The 23,567-nt window shown below is 40.9% G+C and overlaps 1 protein-coding gene across 1 annotated transcript in view; it reads right to left on the bottom strand.

Moving 5' to 3' along the window:
• The window catches only part of LOC124951210 (ephrin-B2), a 42,185-nt gene extending 18,925 nt beyond the window's left edge, over positions 1-23,260 (bottom strand). The window contains exon 1 of the mRNA XM_047499201.1: positions 21,571-23,260. Within this exon, the coding sequence (XP_047355157.1) occupies positions 21,571-21,689 (119 nt within the window). The 5' untranslated portion in view covers positions 21,690-23,260. The remainder of the gene's footprint in view (positions 1-21,570) is intronic.
• Positions 23,261-23,567: the final 307 nt, after the last annotated feature.

Genomic DNA, 23,567 nt, shown 5'->3' with positions numbered 1-23,567 from the left:
AAGGGGCCGAAGGTTAACGATCCTACCGAGGGTCTGAAAATGTAACGAGACCGATGTTTGCCTTCCCTACGCTGTACTGGCCACTTGTAACTTCCTTTAAAGTATAGTTTTTACCGGATCTCCAAGGCAATGGAATCCGAAAGGTGTTTCAAAGAGAGATTCGAATCGCAAATGCGAGCTATAGAAGTTACCTCATTCACGTTTTCTGATAGACTTTAGATCTGAAATAGAACGAACGCCGGATAAGATTTCTAGTTTCGACAAGGATCCGTGCCGGGCATTGAGACATTTCTGTCCAGTCGATATGGAAGATAACCCGTGTCTCGATGCACGTTCGAGGTCAGGGCTCCGTTCCTGGGTCAGATCCTCGGGCACCCATCGTGTTGATATCCCCAAGATAGCTCCATTGTTTATGGACATCGTCGTGCGCGCAGGTAGGAGAAGGAGAAGGAGAGGTGGTACACCCGTGCGACAGTTCGGGGTCACTTCCTAGTTGCCGACGCCGTGACGTTTCACGCCGGCGTGACACATCCAAGATTCTCGAGATTCGGTCACGAATTCGCGTGACCAGCACCACGTCGCTTCACTCGCGGAAAATCACTAAACCAGCCTGACCCTTCTCTTGCAATTCTTCTATCGCTCTTATGTTCGAGATGGGCCTTTGTCCCTCAGAGAGAAATCGAGGGAAGCGATAATTCGCGAGTTTCTCTCCTCTTTCCCTATATAAGATATATTATTATATGAAACGGAGTGTCGTCGTACGCGCGTAAACCGACGAGAGGATGTTCACCGACGATAAAATAGACGTAAACGTTCATAAGAGAGCGTAGACGCGAAGGAGAGCTTTTCGCGCGAGTGTCGACGGGTCTCGTGCGTCTGGAAATGTCGTCGTTATCGTTTATTTTCCGACAGCACGACTTAGACCACGCTCCCGAGAGATAACTTTTTGTGTCCTCGTCCGTCAACAACTCGACGAGTCCGTTCGACGAAGAGTTCTCCTTCTATCCTCCAGTTCCTTCCTACGTCACATCGTGCTCGATCTCTCTTCGCATCTGGCCCCATTGCATTTCGAGGAAAGGAACTCGTCATCGCTTTATGATGCGATAAGCGCTCGAGTAAACTTTAAGGCCGTGCTACTTCAAAACGGAAACCTACGAATCCTCCTCTTTAACTGTCGACTTTTACCTACGCTCGTTTTCGCACGTGACTCCGATCTCTAGGAGTAAAGAGACAGAAGAAAAAAGGAAGAATGGGCGGAGAAGAAAGAGAAAAGGGAAGAAAAAGAGAAAGAAAAAGAAAAAAGAAAACGGAAAAGAGAAGAAAAGAAAGAAAAGGGAGAAAGAGAGAGAGAGAGAGAGAGAGAGAGAGAAAGAGAGGAGTTCCGAATGGACGACACCACGTTCGCCGTATCCCTCGGGACAAAGGATCTCCCTACGGTACCCGAATCTTCTGCCTTTGTTTGCCCTAAGAACAGCGGAGGAGGCAAGTGGTTGTGCCAATACATACCGGCAAGTGGCGTAGAAATCAACCTTGGGGATTCTCTCTTCTCCTCCTACATTCGTGGTCCAAAGAGCACTGAACGTGAATAGCTAGAAAGCCCTAGGTAAGATCCTAGGGCGGGGTAGTATGAGGCTCGACATAAATCCTAAAGTCCTAGACAAATGGAGGCCTAACGGAGCGTACGTACGTAGAGGATAAACTAGAGAGACGTGTATTCGGCTTCCCTTTTCTATAGCGAACCAACGAACGCTAACGTTTTTCGTTTCAAGGTCTCGGACGAAAAGATTACGAGATATATACCTTTGGAGTAGACGAAGGAAGCCATTAAGAACTGGTAATTTGGGTATTCAGGTACCACCAATGTATGTCCCCTTTATCTTTCTCTCATTCTTTCTTTCTTTTTTTCCTCTTTTCGATTCGTCAACGATATTTTCCTTCGACTCGTCTTCGTTTCATGATTTCTTTTCTCTCCCTCTTTTTTCCTCTCCCTCTTTAATCCTCTTTACTCTACTACCACTTTACAAGGTTGCTATCGTCGAGCTTATTTTCGTCGAATAATACTGGCACTCGATCGTAGGTATCCTAGGTAAGGGCGCGACGACGAGCACGTAGCGCTACGCTCTTGATCTGGATCCTTCCTGGTCGTCGGAGGGAGACACCGCCGGCCCATTGTCATGACCCCGAGGTAGCACGGCGGAAAGAAATTATTGCGGACAGAAGTGGCACGCCGTGTTTGCGCAGCATTGTTGCCCGGAGTTAATAGTCTATGAGGGTTGCATGTAGCTAGACGTTTTCTTTCTTTTTTTTTCCTTTTTTTTTTTTTTTTTTCTTTCTAAATGCCACGCTACGAGCCAGACAAGTTGGAAAACGAAAGGGTGGATAGGGTGACAGAGGCTGCGTGACGAAAGCGACGAGATATCCCATGAAAAAAAATAATCGGACGAAAAAATTCTCTCTCTCTCTCTCTCTCTCTCTCTCTCTCTTTCTCTCTCTCTTTGTCTCTCTCTTTGTCTCTTCAGTTTAATTCGATTACAACGTTTCGAGCAAGCTAGCAGTATACCGAAAGCTTACAAGATGTTCCTTGTTCTCTAACGAGATTTTTTCGAATCTTTCGATACGGACAATTTCGAGTGCCTAATCGTTAGACCGTTCCTCGGGAAGATCCTCGCCACGGTGGTTATGGTGCTAGTATTAGAAAAGGCCTCGATCGCATTAATCTTCATGGTCTCGAAAATTCAAAGAATTCGTTTCTCCCATCGAAGAGAAATCGTGTTGGTTCTCTTTTTCCTTCGTTCCTATATTCGTTGCTATATTCTCCTTCCTCCGCAACAACGCGGTAGACGCGACCTAAGGCCGTTCCTTTTGGAAACCATATATTTTTCGTTTCACAGTTCGCGGCGTTGTTGAATGCCCAGCCTCCATTCAGACAAGGCTGCATCTCTGGAGCAGCCCGCCAGGTATAAATTTTGGCGTCGGTTCTAAAAAGGAAGGGGAAAGAAAAAAGAAGGAAAAGAGAAGTTCGAGGTGAAGGAGGAGAGAGATCGGTCCCATGGTAATCGATTACCTCCCCCGTATCCCTAGAATTCCATATAGTGACCGGCTCCGTGCTCCGAAGATTGAACCCTTGATAACCGGAGCTCTCTTTCTCTCTTTTTCTCTCTCTTTATCTTTTTCTTCTCTTCTTCTTCGCCTTTCTCCTTTCTCTCGCGTTTTTCTCGAATGCTCACGCTCGACCTCTTGCCTATTTTCTGCTATACCGTACGAGTTCATAAATTCAAGTGCAGTTTCCAAAAATATTTTATTAATGTCGATTTTCTGATTTACACCCTACTCCTAGCCAAAGCTTAATTCGTAAATTGAACCCCGGTAGAAATAGGAGGTAATATGTCGTGGTATTAGATTTGACGGAAACATACCTAAACGAGTAGCCAACTTGTAATACGATACTATTCGACGTTTAAAGCGTGCTTTTAAATTCTCAAGAACAGACGCTGATTTACAAGTGACGAAGACGTGAAGGCGACGGAGCAGATGGTATCGCGCGTAGACGACGACTTAATTTAACTTTATACCCACGCGTTTCGTAAACAGCTTACACAAAGTGGCCATAACGTTGTAAGCCCGTTTCTGCTCTCTCCTCTTTGATTCGCTCGATTCGGTTGCATAGAATCTTTAAGAAGAAGAGAGAGAGAGAGGATAGAACAGAATGCAACGAGCTTATCGCACATCGCTAGATTGCTTCTTCTCGGAAGACGACTATTCTTCCACGTATTTGATAAGGCTCATCGTCTAGATTACACGTCGGAGATATCCTTATCAAAAACGGTAAATGTACTTTCCGAGTTGGTTCGTTCTTTCATAAATTACGATTACTATAACCGAACGTTAGTTAAGATACGATACTATCGTACGTCTTTTTTCGAAGCTTTTCATAAGAGTTTCAATGAATTCGTGTTTGAAAAGTCGAGAACCGAATGAAAATAGTTAAAGGAAGGGGAGAAGAATAGATGTCAAAGACTCTTCGAAGACAGCCTATTGCGACTTCTCCCTTTTAAAAGGGAATTCATAGAATCTCAGTGAAGGTAGTCGAAGGAATAAGTTCTTCTCGATGCGTCTCTCACGCAGCTGCTTCTTTTTCTGGGCAGGGCCACGCATCTGCCTTGCCTTCTTTCCCGGTGCGTTCCCTCCTCCTTCTCTCTCTCTATCTATCTATCTGTCTCTCTCTCTCTCTCTCTCTCTTTCTCTCTCTCTCTCTTTCTTCTCTCTCTTTCTTTCTCTATCTCTCTCGTTCTGGTCATCTTCATTTTGGGCCCGCGGCACATTACGCGGCACATTTTCTCCGTACGCGTATCGGCTTCGTTCTCAAAAGACCGGCCTCCCCGATCTCCTTTCTCAGCCTTTATCCTACCTCCAAGGTATAGGCCTCGATAATAATATCTCTTATATATTTTTGGATGCAAGTAATAACGAAAATATTATAGAGACGAGCACTCTGGCTTGTTCGATGATACGTCGATTTCATAGCGTTTCATAAACTACGATCGGCCTGTCCGAAACAAACGATTTTGATATGGACCACCCTATGAAATGGAGAAAAATAAAAAGATAGAAAGAAAGTGGACGTAGGGAGTAGAAAATTTCTTCTACTTTTTTTTTTTTTTTTTTTTGTTTTTTTTTTGTTTGAACTCAATTCGAAACTCATTCTTGAATATGTACTCCTTAAGATTTCATTCATCTTCTCGAGGTAGTCATCGAAGGCGTAAGGATGTTTGCTGTACGATGAGTGGTCTTCGCGGAATCTCAATGCTCCTCGTTTACACAGCGCTCGAGCGTGCGCATTGTGTATTTGGCGAGAGAGACTACCATGCGCGCGTCCTCATGGACATAAAGCGAATCGAAGAGAGGGACGAATAAAGAGAGAGAAAGAGAAAGAAAAAGAGAAAGAGAAAGGGAAAGGGAAAGAGAGAGAGAGAGAGAGAGAGAGAGAGAGAGAGAGAAAGAGAAAGAGAGAGTGAGAGAAAGAGAAGGAAATAAGACGACAAGAAATGATCGTCGAAGGTATTGTGTATCGAAAGTTTGCATTTAAGTTCCCTATTCGGTCGAATAAAAATTCCAATGGATCCGAATGCCCTATTCAAAAACGACCGATGGAATAGTATGCCCGATACTATGGGATTTTCTGTGAGCAAAAATGCATTTTGGTTTGTATGAAAATCCATAAAGAGGAATTGTCGCGTACGAACGATAGATCTAAACGTATCAAGAGCTTCTTATATAGGATATTCTTCATATATTCTCTCTTTCTCTTTCTGTTTTGCTCTATCTCAATATATGTAGTATTCTTATCGGGTTTCATAGAAAAGATGGACGACTAACGCGTGACTCTTTAAACCAGTCTTCCTTCCTTCTGTCAAGATATGTACACAAATCTCTCTCTTTCTCTCTCTCTCTCTTTCTTTTTTTCTTTGTTTTACTTTTGTTACATGTATGAGAGAATACGATTCGACACATAGCTTACGTTTTCCGTAGCTTCGTAAACGTTTATGCGTCAAAGGTCGCGTTGATTTCTCGTGGCATGTGAGACGCATGATAAGTGTATGTACGTAAGAGAAAAGAAGAAAACGAAAGAAAGAAAAAGAAAAGGACGCAAAGAGGAAGAGGAACTTGTACCCTGAAGGTAAAGTGCTTCGATGGTTTAGAGACGAGCGTACGATTATACGACGAGATTCTGAGATGAGAGCTCGAAGGAGTCGTCGTTTCGCGGCGAACTTCCACGTATGATGGGCGAATTACCGCCAATCGACGATAACTTATCGATGATTTTAGAATAGAGCCGCTAGCGAGAACGACGTCGGCGTCTTCTTTGCAAACCCGATAATTTGCCAAACGTTATACGTTCCCGATCGATCTTTCTCTCTCTCTCTCTCTCTCTCTCTCTCTCTCTCTCTCTCTCGATCTTTCTTCATCGATTCTTTTGCTGATAAATAATGATTTTGGCGAATCAATATCCTTACGTGGAAAGAATTCGATCGAACGTCCTTTTTAAAAGGACTTTCGCGGTTAACGGGTAGTTTAAAAGTAAAACATCTACTTTTCGAGTGAGCTCGATTAAATCGTATACTCTTCTAACCAGTGTGCATCGTATGATACAACGAACTCTCAGGAAGCAAGAAGCATCGATTTAATTTAAACTGGCCTTTTTTTTTTTTTCTTCTTTTTCTTGTACTCTTCCCCTCCCTCCTCCTCCTTCTACTTTCCTTCTTTCGATAGCTCTGTAATTAAATTGCAAACGATCGGCTCGATACATTTCAAGTTACAGATATCTTTTTCTTTCGTTTTCGCGTTAAGAGGAGGAGCAACGTTTACGAGTTGCGAAGAGAATCTTTTACGAGACACGATCTCTTCGAGGTACGACTCCAATACTAATATATACCAGCATTTTCACAAGTACGATGTAATGAGTTTACATCACGCATAGTAGAATAAGGATTTCTTTTTTTTTCCTCTGTCGAATATGTTTTTTTTTTATATGTTGTACATATGAGATCACCCGTTGTTGAGACTTGTTATTACTGTCCTAACGTAACTTATCAAAACAAAGGAATAGAAAGCGATTGATCAACATGCGAGGACACGATGACTCAGTCAAAATTATTGTAAGAGAAACATCTTTTATACTATCTATGAAGAATATTTATAGATTGTTAATAAGTAGTATTAACGAACCTTACATTATCTACATAGAGATATAATGTAAACCCGATAAAGAATTAATATCCCGATTAAAAATCGATAGGACAAAGAATTTTTCTTTATTTCAAGATGTTCATACATCTATTCGTTTGTCGTATTCATTGAAATAATAGAACATATGGCACGTGTAATTTAGTTTACAAGAGCTTGATAGAGATTAGAAGGCGTCGACAAATATTTGCCAGTTTTAACCTTCGACCTCTGACGTAATAGCTTTAGCGCTATGCAACCATAGAAAAGATGAACGAATTAATATTCTTAATCCGTGTATTTTCGCGACGTTTATGTTCGCACCATTTGTCAATCTCCGATCATCATACGTACAATCTCTTTGATTACCTTATAATCGAACACGAACGATAAGGAATGATATTAAAGCGGAACGTCGATCGTCCAAGAGGAAAAAGAATTACACGAACGTCACGGTTAAACTCAAACTCGACTCGAAAAGAGAGGGGTAGCGAGCGATCGGTCACACATCGACCGTTCGATGAAACTTTAAACGGGAATGAGGAACGAAGCGAGCGCTCGTTTCTTATCGTTTTAGGAGCTGTCAAACACTCAGGATCCTCATTGTGCCGCGAAGCGTAGTAAGAAAACGCCTTGAAACTTGGCGGCCATCAAATTCTCTCTCTCTCTCTCTCTCTATCTATCTATCTTTCTTTCTCCCTCTTTCACTTGACTGGCAGCTCGTAAAAGCTGCAAGATTCTCTCTCTTTCTCACTTTTACTCTCTCTCTCTCTCTCTCTCTCTCTCTCTCTCTTTTTCTCTTTCATCATTGCTCCGCTTTTCGATTCTCCTCTTCCCCGTGTACACGCGCTTCGAATAGAGGAGAACTCACCTCTCTTTCGCTTTTGCAAATTGCAATTAACGTTTTTACTTCGGCCGAATCGAGCGGCTCTTCTGGATAAGCTCTCGTAACAAAGCGTGCAAAATCGAGATTATGGCATGGCCGATCCAAAGGCCTCGATTACACGCGCCTTCTTACAAAGTAGAATTTCGTTAATTTCGTAATCATGGTCGAGCGAGACACCTTGCGTGTAAGATCTTTCTCTCTTTCTCTCTATCTCCATCTCTCTCTCTCTCTCTCTCTCTTTCTCAATCTTATTTTACAATGTTAACGTTCGTAAATCTATTCTTTTTCTTTCTTTCCTTTTTTTTTTCCTTTCTTTTTTTTTTTTTATCCTACGCACGTTTCACTAATTGGTTCTTCGAGAGACGCACGTTTTTATTTGCCATTCGATTACCGGTTACATGCGAAACGTAAAAAGATATCCTTCGACCTTCTCCTTTTTCGCGAGCAACGAGCTCTTTCTTTCTTGATGGATACAGAACGATGCCACTTTCGTCGGTATAACGTGCGTCAAACTGGTTTTTACCTTGTATCTAGTCTCGATAGCAGGTGCAGAAGCGCGTAAATACCTTCGATTATTCGTAGCGCTTCTACTATTTCTTTGGGCTGGTTCCTGGAACGTCATTCCTATCGGCCTAACCGGAAGTCAAACGTAGCGAAAGCGATATACACAAACTGCACTTGCAGCAACACATTTGACGCTTGCGATATAATATCTTATCCTTTATCCAGGGTCGTTCGTGGAACGAACGAAACCCGTTCGGTAAAGAAATTTTCTCATCAATTTGCAGATTTCAACGATCGATATTTCTACGTTCGTATATATCTATTTATTTATATTTTTTGAAAAAGAACTGAAAAGATCGTCGTCGTTATGGTCAGAAAATAATTAAAGTAACATAACGATGTGGATACACTTAAGTAATACCTTTTTAATACCTCTTTTACAGCGCAACTAAAGGCATTGAACCGAAGAAATAGAACTAGTGAACTGACTAATCACCGTGAGAAATATTTCGCAGAGACTCCTTAATTACCGTTGCTTTCTCTGATAAATAATGCTCGTTAAATAAGTAGAAACAAAAAGAAAAGAAAAGAAAAGAAAAGAAAAGAAAAGAAAAGAAAAGAAAAGAAAAGAAAAGAGAAAAAGTGAAAAAGTGAGTACCATGAGGAGGGCTTCGATCGAATTCTTTTTAAACTGATACCCTTTGACGTTCGTACGTACTTACTTATCTACGTGAAAAAAAATATCCTCCAAGTGTTGAAAATGCCCTCGAAAGGAGAATCGTAAGTAGCGATAAAGGCGGACACATCGAAGGCGAATCCGTGCGGACGATTAAATCGAGAAAAGAATTGCCTCGTCGTCGTCCAGGGACTAACAGCGTGTAAAATAAAATTCTGTGAATACCATGCTACCGGCTACTGGCTTTCTTGGGAGAACGATTCGATCGCATCGCCGCCGCCGCCACCACCACCACCACCACCACCACCATCATCATCACCACCGCCGCCGCCGCCGTCGCCACCGCCGCCATCGCCGCCGCCGCCGCCGTCGTCGTCGTCGTCGTCGTCGTCGTCGTTCTCGTTTTCGTCGCATTGAGTGAATTATCGTTCGGGTAGTTAACGAGGAGGAAGAAGAGAGAAGTAACGAGAGAGCCGCGTGTAGCTGCCCATCGATGGAGCCATTCACGGAGCAAGTTCGTGTATGTGTGCGAGAGAGAGAGAGAGAGAGAGAGAGAGAGAGAGAGAGAGAGAAAAGACGTAAGGAGAAATGTAGAGGCTGTCGTTAGCGTGTCCGATGCATGGTCCGTAGAAATTCGATACTATCGTAGTTTTCGGTTCATACCGTAGAAGAAACAGCAGTTTTCCTTGTTTTTGAACGTGATAGAGGATCCCTCGGTCCATCGAAGAACACATGTCTTTTTGGTAGAAAACTGGCTATAGGTTGTAACCCTCCCTTTCTCTTCGATTTTCAACATTCCGCATCTCTTGTCGAGCACGAGGAATGCCCTTTGGCCGTCGAAGAAGACGACAACGACGATGACGATGATGACGACGACGACGTGCTCGAGTATTACGTCCCAGAAAAGCAAGCTCGAAAGAACACTGCATAAGGGCATTGAAAAGAAGAAGAAAGAGAAATGAAGGAGGGTGAAGAGAAGAGAAAGGAAGCTGATGGTGCAACGAGGTAGAAAGCGACCAGTCCAGAGCCAGGTATTCTATTATGGTCGGTTATCTAGATTATGGCATTCCTACTTCGAGGAACCTGGCAACCCTGGGGTGGATGGAATAGGGTGTTTGAGGATAACCAACGAGAGTCTCGAGCACTCATTAATCCTTCTCGCTTGGGTAAGATCACGAAATTAAAAAAAAATATATATGTATATATATATATATATATATGCGTATGTTATAGATATGTAGTACGAAGGGTATCTTAGAAGAGAAAGGGTTTTGGGAAGGAAGAAAACGCTTGACTAAAGTTGGCTTCAGGTAGTTCTGTCCGCCTTTCTTCTCTCTATTTTCTTCTCTTCCTCTCTCTTTCTTTTAGTCTTTGCTTTCGAATCTTAAATTTATGGTACGTTAAATGAGACGCACTGGCAATGGCGTTCCAACCGATCGACCCACAGTCGTTCGTTAACCATTCTCCAAGAACCTATATTTATCGAAACCACTCGAAGAGATACCCGATGGACTCGTAACGAATTGCTTCTGAAAAGGCATATCAATTTATTTCGCTTTCATTTCTCCCTATACGTAGTATTTCGTTCTCTTAAAGTTCTCCTGATTGTTTTTAAATTTAAAATTAAAAGAAGCTATCGCAACAACTCCTATCCCACCTACTCTTTGTCTTCTCACACAGTTTTTTTTTTTTTTTTTTTTTGCCAATAGAAGAGACCTCCTTCATATTCTCGTATTTATTTATTTTTTCTCTCCCTTTTTTTTCTCCTTTTATTTTTTATTGCATGGCGCCTCGAGGGTGAAGAGAATTATCTTTACACCAGCGGTAGAGAAACAAATAAATTCGTGTCTATATGTCGATCCATTAGCCAGTGGTTTTCCGGCCTTTAAGATCCCACCCATTAATCATCTGTGGCTACGGTAAAAAAATGTGTAAACTTCGAAGAAACATGTAGAGATATGTCGAACAAAGAAGATAATCAACGATGGACCCGGGGTTCCTTTCCTTCACCAGGTAGAAAAAAGAAGAATCGTTCATTTTTGAGATGCGGAAAAAAAGAAGTTGAATTTTTTCGGCTTTCCTATTTTAGTGAAACTCGATAGCGTATAGATACGGTTAAGTATGCAGCAAATAGTAGATATAAAAGGGATTAAAAAGTTCGCGTAGATAGACGCATGGGGGTTCGAGCTACGTGTGTTTTTCTTTCTTTTTCTTTTTCTTTTTCTCTCTTTTTTTTTTTTTTTTTTTTTTTTTTTTTATACTTCTCTTCTTCCTTTTTTATCTTCTCTCTTTCTCTTCTTGTCGAAAGGGATGAGAGAAAACAAACGAGTTCGTGTCAATATGTCGATCCATTAGCGCGTAGTTCTTCGTGGTTTAGAGCCCTCCACGGCTCATAAAAAGTATACAGGTTTACATTTCCAAGATCGTAGCCATTAGCGAGGACCCGAGAACGATTAATGCAAGTATCGTTAGAGTGGACCGTGTGAGATAAGCTTGTTAAATTTCTTTTGTCTTCGTCCGAAGCTGCGAGATGAAAGAAGATATATGAAAAATGAAATACCGGAGGATTGTTGCTCGGATATGCGTCTTATTTAGAAAGAGCTTACGACATATACAGAGGACGAAAAATCATAAAACGAAAAAAATTTTAATAGCGATCCTCCAAGAGATTATTATGTCACTAATTTATTTAACGCAGTTCATTCTCGTAACCTCGGCTCGCCAGTTAAATTCTATTATGAATATATAACTCTCGTATCATCCGGAATACTTTGATATTTTCGGTATGCATACTCGAATTAAGCTTTTACTTATATTTTTAGCACGGAATGCTTTTCTGTAATTAAGCTTTTTTTTTTTATGCGGTTAATTAAAATTTAATTTATTTTCTTGAACTCCATGAATTCATATTGAGTCGATAAAATTCATATACGCGATAAAATAAATAAATAAATAAAAGATAAATAAATGAAAATTTTTATTAAACAATATCTTTAATAAAAATATTTTTGTAATTGAAAATGATCTATTGTTTACCTTATAGGAATTTCAATGTAGATTTATATGAAAGTAAAAAAAACTTATTAAATGAATCGGTATATAGGTCGAATTAATAGAAAAATTGATAACTATAGGTATCTAGAGGAAATCAAACGTGATCGTTTAAAATGGAAGGTGTTAACACGTTACCTCTCGGTTGCGGTAGATCGATTAACAAACGCGATAACAACGATGATTACTTCATTAAGCGATGGCGCCGGACTGTCCGATGCGCGAAACTCGTACCGTTCATTGAGGGAGTAAGTATGAGAGAGAAGTGAACTCGCTAACGTAACAGTAAATGCTCGATAAGCGCGAGCGAGCGAGCGAGCGAACTCTGGATGGTTGTGTGCACCGAAAGAGTTTAGTGCAACGTCCTGTCGGTCCTTGAACGGGTCGTAAACGAGAGAAATTCAAGGCTTTCGACTCGACTCCACAGATGGCGTACTCTGTTCATCTTTCTCTACATTAGAGCGGCAAAGGCACTCAAAGAGTTCGTTCTTCGAAGTAGAGAGAAACGTTGAGGTTCGAAGACCTCAGAGAAGACTTTCGTAAGAGCTCCTCCTCCGAAGAACTGCCGCATCCTAATATGTACCTCCATTTTTGAGACTCGTTGCGAAACCTTTTAACCCTTGTTTTGTCTTTTATATAATCCATGCATTTTCCCCTTTTTCTTATCGTGTATGAATGATACTAGTTCGCATATGTTCATGATGCTCGAGTAACGCTGATATATTCCTCTAATAAAAGGGAATAATATCAGAAGGAAAGATATATGAGAGGTAAGAATATGAAAATGTGAAATATGTGTTTTTATAAAATTTAGTATTACATTTAAAAAAAAAAAAAAAAAAGAAAAAAAAAGTGTATCTAGTAAAGGAAAAGTAATATAAAGATAAATAAATGAAGATCCTTTACATTGTTAACGAACATAAACATTATAGTTTCATACGTATTCTTTTTTTATATGTAGTTTGATGTGTAGCCCACTTGTACGGACATGCTCTTTGCTCGTTCGTTATGCTTCTGACATACGGATAATAAGTTCCGTCGCAATTTTATGTTGCAAAGCTTTTTAAGAGAAGAAAGAGATACGGAATGTAAGACTCGCATTTTTTTAAAGAATAAAGTTTCATTCGGACTAAAAAAGATGAACTCTCAAAAGGTCAGACTCGATTCTCTAAACCATTGAAACATTTTTCGGGTAACGAAGAATTAAATTCCGTAAAAAGGGTTTAAATATCGTATAAGTGGGAAGGAATGAGCATTATTGTGGTTGAAGGGATAGAGAGAGGGAGAGAGAGAGAGAGAGAGAGAGAGAGAGAGAGAGAGAGAGAGAGAGAGAGAGAGAGAGCCGAGGCCAGTGGCCGCGAGAATTCGCGAGATGCGAGAGCTCGAAAAAAAAAAAAAAAGGAAAAAGATATTCATTATGTATGGAATGTTGCTTTGAAGTTGTAACCAAATAGAAAATAACGAAACGAATGAGAGATGAAAAAAGTTCCGAGAAGGGATGGTCAAAGCAATTTTCCTTATCTTATCTACCTTTCAAGATTTAAATCGACCAAAATGGTTTTAGAGTTTGATGAATTTTTTTTCGTAACTTCTTTTTTTTTTCGTTCGTTTCTCTTTCTTTCTTTCATTCTTTCTTTTTTCTTTTCTTTCGTTATAATAAGAAAATTTGGAATACGTAAGATGCGAAGGCTCATAGATGTCTCGTTCGTAAAGAAGAATAAAAGAGAAAGGAAGAAACATTTTCAAGCCGTAATTCAAGCGAGAGAGAAAAGCAATCTTGGCGAAGCGCAGTATCTCTTATGTTAGAGGGGACAAAAAGTCGCAGCGTCTTCGTGGTAAACGCGTACGGAGGGATTGCATGTTCAAGAAGCGAGAGAGAGAGAGAGAGAGAGAGAGAAAATGAAAGAGACAGAGAAAGAGGAAGAGAGAGAGAAAGAGAAAGAGAGAAAGAAAGAGAGAGAGAGAGAGAGAGAGAGAGAGAGAGAGAGTAGGACTATGCGGGTTTCTATGTACGACGTTCGTACAAACGTATATATTCTCTTGGCGAGTAGTACTCGGGGTGTGGACGAATGTTTCGTTCTTCGTGCGATAACCCACTAGCTTTGTAAAGCGTACCGCCGTCATGGCATACATTCGTTCCCGCAACTATTCTATGTATATATGTAGGTATGTACACCCGCACGCATGCACCTACACGGAATCATCGACGGATCCACGAACATGAATGCGCTGCTCATTACGAGATAATGGGTTATTTCGATCCTCCTCGAATTACCAAGTCGACAATGAGGGATTCGATTTGAAAAAAGTATCTTTCATTTTCTATCTTTCTATCTATCCTTCTCAATCTCTTACATTCTTATATCCATAAGATATTTCAGGTTTCTACGAAGTGATGGCGAATTGAAAGCGAAAAGGAAAGGAAGTGGGAGAAAAAAACGAGAAGGGAGAGAGAGAGAGAGAGAGAGAGAGAGAGAGAAAGAGATGCATTTTGGTCGGTAGCTCGAGAAAAGAAAGAAATGAAAATACCAGGATATACAGTGTAGAGGAGACAAGATGCAACTTCTCCTTTTTTCTTCCTCCCTTTTTCTTTCTATCTCTCTTATCTTCTACGGTCTTTATCCGCTCTTTTCTCGTTTGCCTGAAATGTGTGCACCAGTGGGAAGTGTAATCTCCGCTGTAGATTTAAAGTCTCCCACTTACACGCACTTGTCGCATTTCCTTTTCTTCTTCTTCTTTTTCTTTCCCCTTTTTTTCACTTTATCAATGTGTTTCACTTAATCGAAGAATTTATTTATATTTTTTTTTTTTTTTCAAATCAATTCGGAGAATTTTTAATACAACTTTACTAACATACTCGTTCGATCGATTTCTACTTTCATGGCTCTTTAGTCTAATCGAATTTATTATCCCCTAATCGAGAAGAGAGGAATCGTTTCCGCTTGAAATAACGAAAGATCTCGGTGCGTGCGTCTCAGAAATCGACGTGCCAAGCGAAACTTTTCTTAGCATTCATGGTCGTCGTCTTGAGAGAACGTCGCCGCCTCTCTCATTCGAGCATTACAAATCAGCGTCGCACGAGAAGAGTCTTCCGGGTGTGACGGAGCGGAAATCGCCATTGTGCATCGTCCTCGCGCGAACTCTCTTGCGTTCTTCGCGCACGAATCGTGCCATCGAGAAAAGAGAAACGAATCACTATGCCACGTGGAAAGGCAAAAGCGTATCGATCCTCTGACTCACAATGTTCTCCTCTTCCTTTTTTCTTTTCTACTTCTTTTTCTCTCTCTTCTCTTCTCTTCTATTTTCTTTTTTACACTTTAACGAAATTCCTTTCTCCCTTTGTATAAGCACAACGTGGAATACTTAAGAAAAGTTTTTCTTCTCGAGTTGAGTATACGCACGGAAATAGAATAAGAATGCGCAATCCGTCGAAAAACTATGTTCGTCGATCATAAGCTAATTGGGACGAGAGATACTTGGCCGAGTCTTTCCCGTGGGAATGAAATTATCGTAGTTCGCCAGGCCGAGGATGCCTACGCGGCTCTGGGTGAGGATTGAGAGAAAAGAGAGACAGAGAGAGAGAGAGAGAGGGAGAGAGAGAGAGAGAGAGAGAAAGAGAGATAGAGATAGAAAGAGAAAGAGAAAGAGAAAGAGAAAAGGCGCATATACACCAAGGCCGCAATTATTTTAAGTGCGCAACGATATCCAAGTAACTATTAATGACGTTCCTGGAGATGAAATCGCGTGTTGATCAGGAATAAAGCGACCGAGCGCGTGTGTACGTAGGCGCGAATTAATTGGCGTAATAATGACTATTATGATATACCTACCGCTCCTGCTTTGGTATTGGTTTTTTTGCACCTTATAAAAAGGCTTTCTACCCATCGAACCGTGGAAACTTTTCTTCTGCCGAGAAAATATCTTTAATATTCTTCTTATTATTCTTTCTTTCCCTCCTTTCTTTTCCTTCCTTCTTTCCTTTCTTTCTTTCTTTCTTTTTTTTTTTTTTCAGACGAGAAATAGATTAATTTCCTCGCGGTTAACATTCCATTCATTTATTCGTTCATATATTATCTCAAGCGGTAGACGTATTACAATTCACCATAGTCATCGATCACAGCCCCTCTCTCTCTCTCTCTCTCTCTCCCAAAATTTCTAATCACAGCTACTTACATCCCCGAAACTCTCCGTAATGCGATTTAGAATCCCCCCAACCTTATCCCAATATATCCTTTTGTGTTTGGACAGAGGCAAAAGCGTGATATCGTAATACTGCATGCTTTTGCGTTCTGACGATGATATTGCAACCAGGGAGAGGGAGCGAGAGAGAGAGAGAGAGAGAGATGTAGTATTAGACGCGTCACGAATTCCAGCGGGTGCGCGGTCACATTTTATGGATTACCAGAAGAGTACACGATGGATAGAGGAGAAGGGAACAGACGAAGCGTGGGTTGCGTTGTCCCTATAGGACATAAAATTGCGTGTACGTTGTAACCACAGTTTTGGGACTCGAGGGGTGGACAGGACCCCTTCGTCGATATATCGTTTCAAGGGTGCCCCTTTTTTTTCCCAAACCTAACTGGCAACAAGCACTTCTTTTTTTTCTTTTTCTTTTTTTTTTTTTAACAGGAAGCAGCTGCCGTTCTCGAAACGTCGGCTTTTCTGATTATTAACGTCCGAACAAGAAGCGTCTTTCGCAGGGGGTACTACTCTGGTTCTCTTGTAGTTACTCGGATTTCCAGTTTTCAACTTTCTCTCTCTCTCTCTCTCTCTCTCTCTCTGTCTCTCTTTCTTTTTTTCTCTCCTTTCGCCATCCGACGCGTTAATTAACCGTGACTCTTTTTAGTCGGTCGCTTACAGGCCAAAGTACCTATACCTTCTTTTCGCGCGCAAGGCGGTAAAAGTGACTCCGTTTATTGCTTCTCGGTAGCGAGAGAAACGAAAGGAAAAGGAGGAGAAAGAGGAGGAGAGAACACGTTCGAATGCCCGTATAACGAAGTATACAACACGCATGGATTAACGCCTGGTTGTTTCCATATAGGAGACGAGGAGAACGATCCGAAAATATTTCATTCGATACTGTCGTCTTATCGCTTCAAAACATACGTCTTGCTCGCTCGATAACGGCAAGTAACTAATTTATGAACGTGAAGCAATAGCTGAATGATCGGTCGATAGTAGGTAATATGTGTAAGATTTATTGGAAAAACGTAATCTCGAATCGATATGTTCGTATCTGGTACATGCTCCCTGGTCGTTCGATAGAAAGTATAAAAAAAAATCTATTAACTACATCGTGCTTTTAGCCGTAAAAATGGATATTCCGATGGGGCAGTAAAACGTTTATTGGTAAATGTCGATTGACGCTGTAAATCAGATAACAAAAGGAATCTTTTCGGTGAAATAGGTAGGTAGGTATATCTAGATATCCTTTCGAGGTCGCTTAAAATATCAATAAAAATAAAGTCAGGACGATTCGTAAGGACATTTAGTAAAGCATAGGTTATAACGGGATATAATTCAGCATAAGCGATTTATCGAGTTTAGCCATTACCCGTTATAACTACAAGAGCAACGAGAGAAAATATATAAATACATTGGGAACGGAATATAAGTGCCGCCACATTTTCGTATCGTTCCCGTACATTCCACATATTTTGTAGGAGCTCCAGCAACTCCTTTGATCTTTTGATTGCACGGAACGTGGAACACGTGGTAACAGGAAGAAGGTGTCTCTCCCAGTTCATGGAGATATTTACGCGCTGTCCGCGTACTCGTAAATGTCGTCGCGATCTCTCCTTTCTCTTACTCTTCCTCTATTCTTGTTTCCACGTATAAACAAATGACGTGGCGCTAAAAAGCAATGACGAGCTTCAAATGACGAATAATTAATTAATGCTTTGTTAGATAACGCGCAATATTTGTACTACAGGCATATTGTGTATTTACGATGTAAAAAAATTTCGTCGTGTCCCTTTCTCGTTTACCGATCGTTTTCTCCTCCTCGTAATTCGAACGTTCGTTTCCGCGTGATTCGGTATGACCGACACACGAAGGTTATTTCCATGAATCAAGTTACGAATTCTCAATCTTCCGAGCGAAAGGTACTAGTTTCCTCGAGGGAAACCGCTGATTTGTGGCCTCCTCGCAAATCGATGTTGCTTTAATACTTGGAACTATAAGGCGCCATGAAAGTCGAGCTACCGAGTGGATAATAGGAAAGCTATTGTGGTTTTCAAAAACGAGCTTCCTCGCGTGCACTCATCACCGGATTTTACATGTCGTGATCTTCTTTGGAGAAACACGTTCCAATATCGACGAGTTCTATCTGTCGCCTTGGATCAACTAAACGACATTTTATTTAGTAAGCACGTAAGACCGTAAGTGATCGTTCGAGATGAACGTCTAATAAAATTTGCATGTTATCCGTATAATATCGCTATCGAGTAAAAGTTACTGTACGATATGACCTAATATTTTAATAAATCAACAAAGCGACTGATAGGTATAGCTGTACATATAGTATTAGTTGCAATCGGATTACAAGCTATAAGAATAATGATGAATTATCGATTACGTCCATACCGGATCGATGTCCTTTCAAAGTGCCATAGTACCAAGTATTAGATACGCTGTCTTAAAAAGGGAAAATCTCCTTATAACGTCTACAAGGTATTTATCTATGTAAATCGAAGTTCGAAAGATCATGGTACTGCTTCTCTTACATAAACTGGCGCTGGATAAGTGATGCAAGGCTAATAGTATGCGGAGGTCGATCCTCTACAACGTAATGAATGGCGATACTCGCGTGGTAAGAATTTTCTAAATCCCTCAAGCGACTTAGCTATACAAAGACTACCGCAGTGACGTATCTAGATCCTTTGCTACCAAGCGCGCTTTCAGACAGGGCAATTCCGGTAAAATGACGAATGAGCCGTAAGCGTAGTTATCGTTTATTCAGACAGAATAAGAGAAAAATAGAGAGAGAGAGAAATAGAACGAAACGTCGCTTTGGGACTTAGCCAGCTTGCCATTCATTACATTTTTTTTCTTTTCTCCTTCACATTTGAAAAGTAGTGCGTGATATTACTGCTTCAACCGAAAAGTCGACTTTTTCGAATCTCCTGGTTCCTGGTTACGACGAGATTTAACTTTAAAAATACATTCTGACTTCATACAACCCTTTCTCTCTCTCTCTCTCTCTCTCTCTCTCTCTTTCTCTCTTTTCTTTTTCGTTCGAACGATATTTATATTTCGAAGAGAGAGAGAGAGAGAGAGAGAGAGAGAAAGAGAGAGAGAGAGATTTAAGTACGATTCGTTAAGCGGTACAAGACAAAGCGAAGGACACAAGGTGGTTAGCTTGTTAAATGTTGGGTCTGCGTTTTCGGAATAGTTATTGCAATGCGAACGCAGCTTGTTTCTCGTTTAAGAACGTACCGCTTGTTTCATACCATGTTTTGTTGTACGTCGAAAATACGGTGTTTTTGTGATATGTCTTATACGTAAGTAGATATAACGTAACGTTCCTTATGTGTAACGATTCGATTCTCGTTCGGTGAAAAGTAATTTTTTTATTTAAAGTTGACATCAAAGAGAGGCACCAAAATGGTGATGAATTACAAGAACGAAAAATAATAGGAACATAAATGTAATCTATAGAAATGTACGTGCAAAGAGAGTTCGATAAAAGCGCCGGAGCGAAACGCAATCCAGGCATTGAAGTCTCCAAACTCGAGAGTACTTTCTGCGTGACTTTCATTGTCAGTTCGATAAAATCTCACGAAAAATTTCATTTGTAAGACGCATACATTTAATTCTATCATACAAGAAGATGTTTATTTTACTATCAGCAATGGTCCTCAGATACTTCCCTCGTTAACAGCTTATGAAGAGATATATATATATATATATATATATATATATATATATATATATATATAGAGAGAGAGAGATAGAGAGAGAGAGAGAGAACCATATGGGATGAATCCGATCCAACGAGTTATTTCAACAATCTTATTAAACGCACTTTACGTAGTGTGCCTACAAAGGGAGTCTCCTTCGAAGACACGACGAGGTAGTAAACGTCAGCCTCTATCCGCGAAGAGTCGAGTCTCTTCCATGATCATCACGGAAACAGATTTATGATAATCAAGGAGGCACTCGCTTTCAGCTCTTTACCATCTCGTTCTTTCTTCTCTTGACAGCTTTTTTAAAACGAAATTTCGATTTCCTCGTAAGAGAACGAGATTTACAACCTCGTTTCTTCGGACATACTTTTTTTCACTCTCTCTTCTATGTCTCTGTCTTTATCTTTCTCTATTTCTTTCTCCCTTTCTCTCTCTCTCTCTCTCTCTCTCTCTCTCTCTCTCTGTCTCTCTCGTTTCTCCTTTTGCTCGTTTAGTGCACGATTCTCCTTTTTTCCCTTTTTCATTTCCTCTTTTTATTCGTTGTCGTGTTCGAGGGCGAAGGAGAAGGGACGTTGTTTTTTTTTTTTTTTCTTTTTTTTTTCTTATTGCGCTCCTCTTCTTATACGCTCCACGACGAAGACGGCAGCCGTGTACTTCTTCTTCTCGCGAAATGGATTCTCGTGGCTGCGCACGCGAACGACTACGAGCGATTTCGTCTTTGCATAACCATAAGTAATGCGCGCACTATTTTCTGTCGATCGTTAACGTCAAAAACACTACCTACCTATTGGCTAGGATTCGAAATATGGCATTAAAGAAATTTGAACCCTTTCGTACTTACTATTATTCTTTTTAATAGAATTTTTTTTATTTCGACTTTTTCATTTATCATCAAAAGATGTCATTTCATATTTAAGACGTTAATTCAAGACGAATTTGAATCGATGGAAAAACGAGCATTATATAAATCTCTTTTCATCGTACAAAAGAGTTCGTTAATATAATGAGACGCGAGAAGAGATGTTGGTTCGGAACATCATTTCGATTAAACTTATTGTACGCTTACGTAACTCGAATGACGTGAAATGATACGATGACATCGAGAATAGTCGTATCGAGGGATTTGTGCCACTTCAAGGACGATTTCTTCGTTGATGGGGGCAAGAAATCGAGAGGAATACGTTTACGAGAAAAGAGTATAAAACTCTCGTAAAAACGTCAGTATCCGCTTTTTCTCGCTTTTTACATCGCCTTGTCCAGGACAATTTGGACGAGGGCGTGTCGTAGGGCGTGCGAACGTTACAGGACCCGTCTCCTGTAATTTTGGCAGTCGTAATGCCTTGCCCGTCCGATAAAACTTGGTACAGACGGAACGAACGGAGAGTAAAAAGAGAAAGAACGAAAGAGAGAGAGAGAGAGAGAGAGAGAGAGAGAGAGAGAGAGAGAGAGAGAGAAAAAGAGAGAAAGATAAACGGCCGTTATTCAAAACAACGACGGTCGTTTCATCGTGAGAAATCGATTCGCCGGCAAACGCTCGGGTACGGCGACGACTTTAAACGCTTTGGCACGCGTGCCAACGGCGATATACTTTACATTTGCACGACTTTTCGAAGATAATGAAGGGAAGATGAAGGGTTGAACATCGCACTATGATTCGATAATATAGAGACGAGAATTCATTACAGATAAAATTTTCGATTCAAAAAGAGATTAAAAGATAACTATTAAATTTAAAAAAAAAAATCACTTTTCGTATACTCAATATAAATGTGATTATTAAGTTGAGAAACGCATTATAATGAAATTTTTCAACGCGCACTTACATCGAATTCGTGGTGTTCCAATATAAGCTGATCGCCTTCGCGCAGTTGCTCACGGTGGAGAGTAAAACCGTTTGTAGGCACACGAGGAACACCAGGGTCATAAATGACTTGGAAACCATCGTAAAAACGTGAACGAGGACGAGCACCGTCAGTACGGCCACTTGGACTCAACAATGAGAACAACGAAATAACGATAACAATAACAACAACCGCAAAAGGAACGTGAACACTTGCACTTTCGTCGGCGTCGTCGTCGTTGATGTCGTCCACAACAACCACCTTCCACCAATTCGTCGCACGGCCACCACATCCACTTTAGCACTTGAACTTTTCTTTTTTTTTTTTTTATTGGCGATTTGTCTCACACGCTAATCCTTTTTGGATCCAACGAAAACGATTTCTCTTGGATAAATCGTAGATAGAAAACGTAGATAGGATCCAATTGATGATATTTTACGATGAACTCACAATGAAAATAGATTTACGATGAGAATTCCGATGATAGTTAAGTTGCGACATCGACAAGGCGATCAGACTTGATCGTTTTCAGATTTCGTTCGGTACTTTTCAAAGTTGTCCAGCGAAATAAGCCTTGTCCCATGGATCCATCCCGTGCTTCTCTCACCTGGAGTGTACCTTGCCAGACCTCTCATTTGGTCCAGCTTTTTCTAGGGGTCTTCACTCGAAAAAATCACGATGCTAAGAGATTTGAGACGTTCCGCATATCAACGGCGCACCGTCGGCCGTCGATCTTCGACCTAAGCGCGCCTCTCTCTCTCTCTCTTTCTCTCTCTCTCTCACCGTACACCTTACAACAATCGCAAGTGAAAAGATTAAACTATTCTCCGAGTGGACTCTTCTTTCAGGATCGTTCTTCGAACTGAACGAATCAAAATAGACTTCACGAAGATCGTTAATATCTTAATTCCTGCGATGTATAAACTTTTAAAAGGAATAAACCTTTTATAGAATAATATTCACGATATGAAACAAACGATCTTCGAAATTCTATTATCCCAAAGAAAGATGACGTAGAATTAATTACGATATTTCTCCTTCGTAATTCACCTTCGGATTACACTATGAACAAAGAAACACTGATCTCTCTTTGAGAGATTTCAAAGAAATTAACAATGTTGATTGAGTCGTAGGAACACACTGTTTTGTATCACTTTTGTACACTGTTCCTTCGAAATGTTTCCAAATAACGTTGTAATTTCCAGAAATGTTTATAGAAACTCGATATGAAGTCGAGGAAAAGTCGACGAATGATATATAATATAATAATAAAGAGCAATAGGTATATATGATAGCCGTCGTCTCGTCGTATAGTGCCGCTGTTCGAGACTCTCTTTGCGCGGAGAGAAAACGGTACTTTCCTACTTGGTGTCGCGGACGCGTCTGTCGGCCCGAGCCGAGCTGTCGCGGCCGTTCGTCTCGCGTCAGCAGACTCGTGCGGCGGCGGCGGCGGCTACGGCGGCTACGGCGGCGGTTACGGCGGCAACGGCGGCCGAGGGTGTCGAATGCCGCCGAACTTAACCGAAGACGCGCGAACACGCAGGAGAGCCCACCGCGCGTTATTCCTCCTTGAGCTCTTTCAGAGGTACGCGGTATTACGCTCTCTGCTCGCGAGACGCGCGTTTCCGAGTGCCTCTTCTCTCTCTTTCTTTCTCTCTCTCTCTTTCTCTCTCTCTCTCTCTCTTTCTCTCTCTCTCTTTCTCTTCGTCCTATTCTACTTACGATCGAGAGACGTGCCTTAGCTCTCTCTTTCTAATTCTCTTTCTCTCTCTCTTTTTGTCTAATTCTCTCTCTTTCTAATTCTCCCTTTTTTATTCTCCCTCTCTCTCTCTCTCTCTCTCTCTCTCTCTCTCTCTCTATTTCTCTTTTTTCCTCTTTTTCCATGAAATCTTTTCTTCGATAACCTTGCTCTCACCGATACATTTTTTGTTTCCCTAAAAACTCGTAAACAATAACTTTTTAATACTTTACTTATAACC

This window comes from Vespa velutina, chromosome 8 (assembly GCF_912470025.1).
Source record: "Vespa velutina chromosome 8, iVesVel2.1, whole genome shotgun sequence".
NCBI lineage: Eukaryota > Metazoa > Arthropoda > Insecta > Hymenoptera > Vespidae > Vespa > Vespa velutina.
This window is presented reverse-complemented; position numbering and strand designations above follow the sequence as displayed.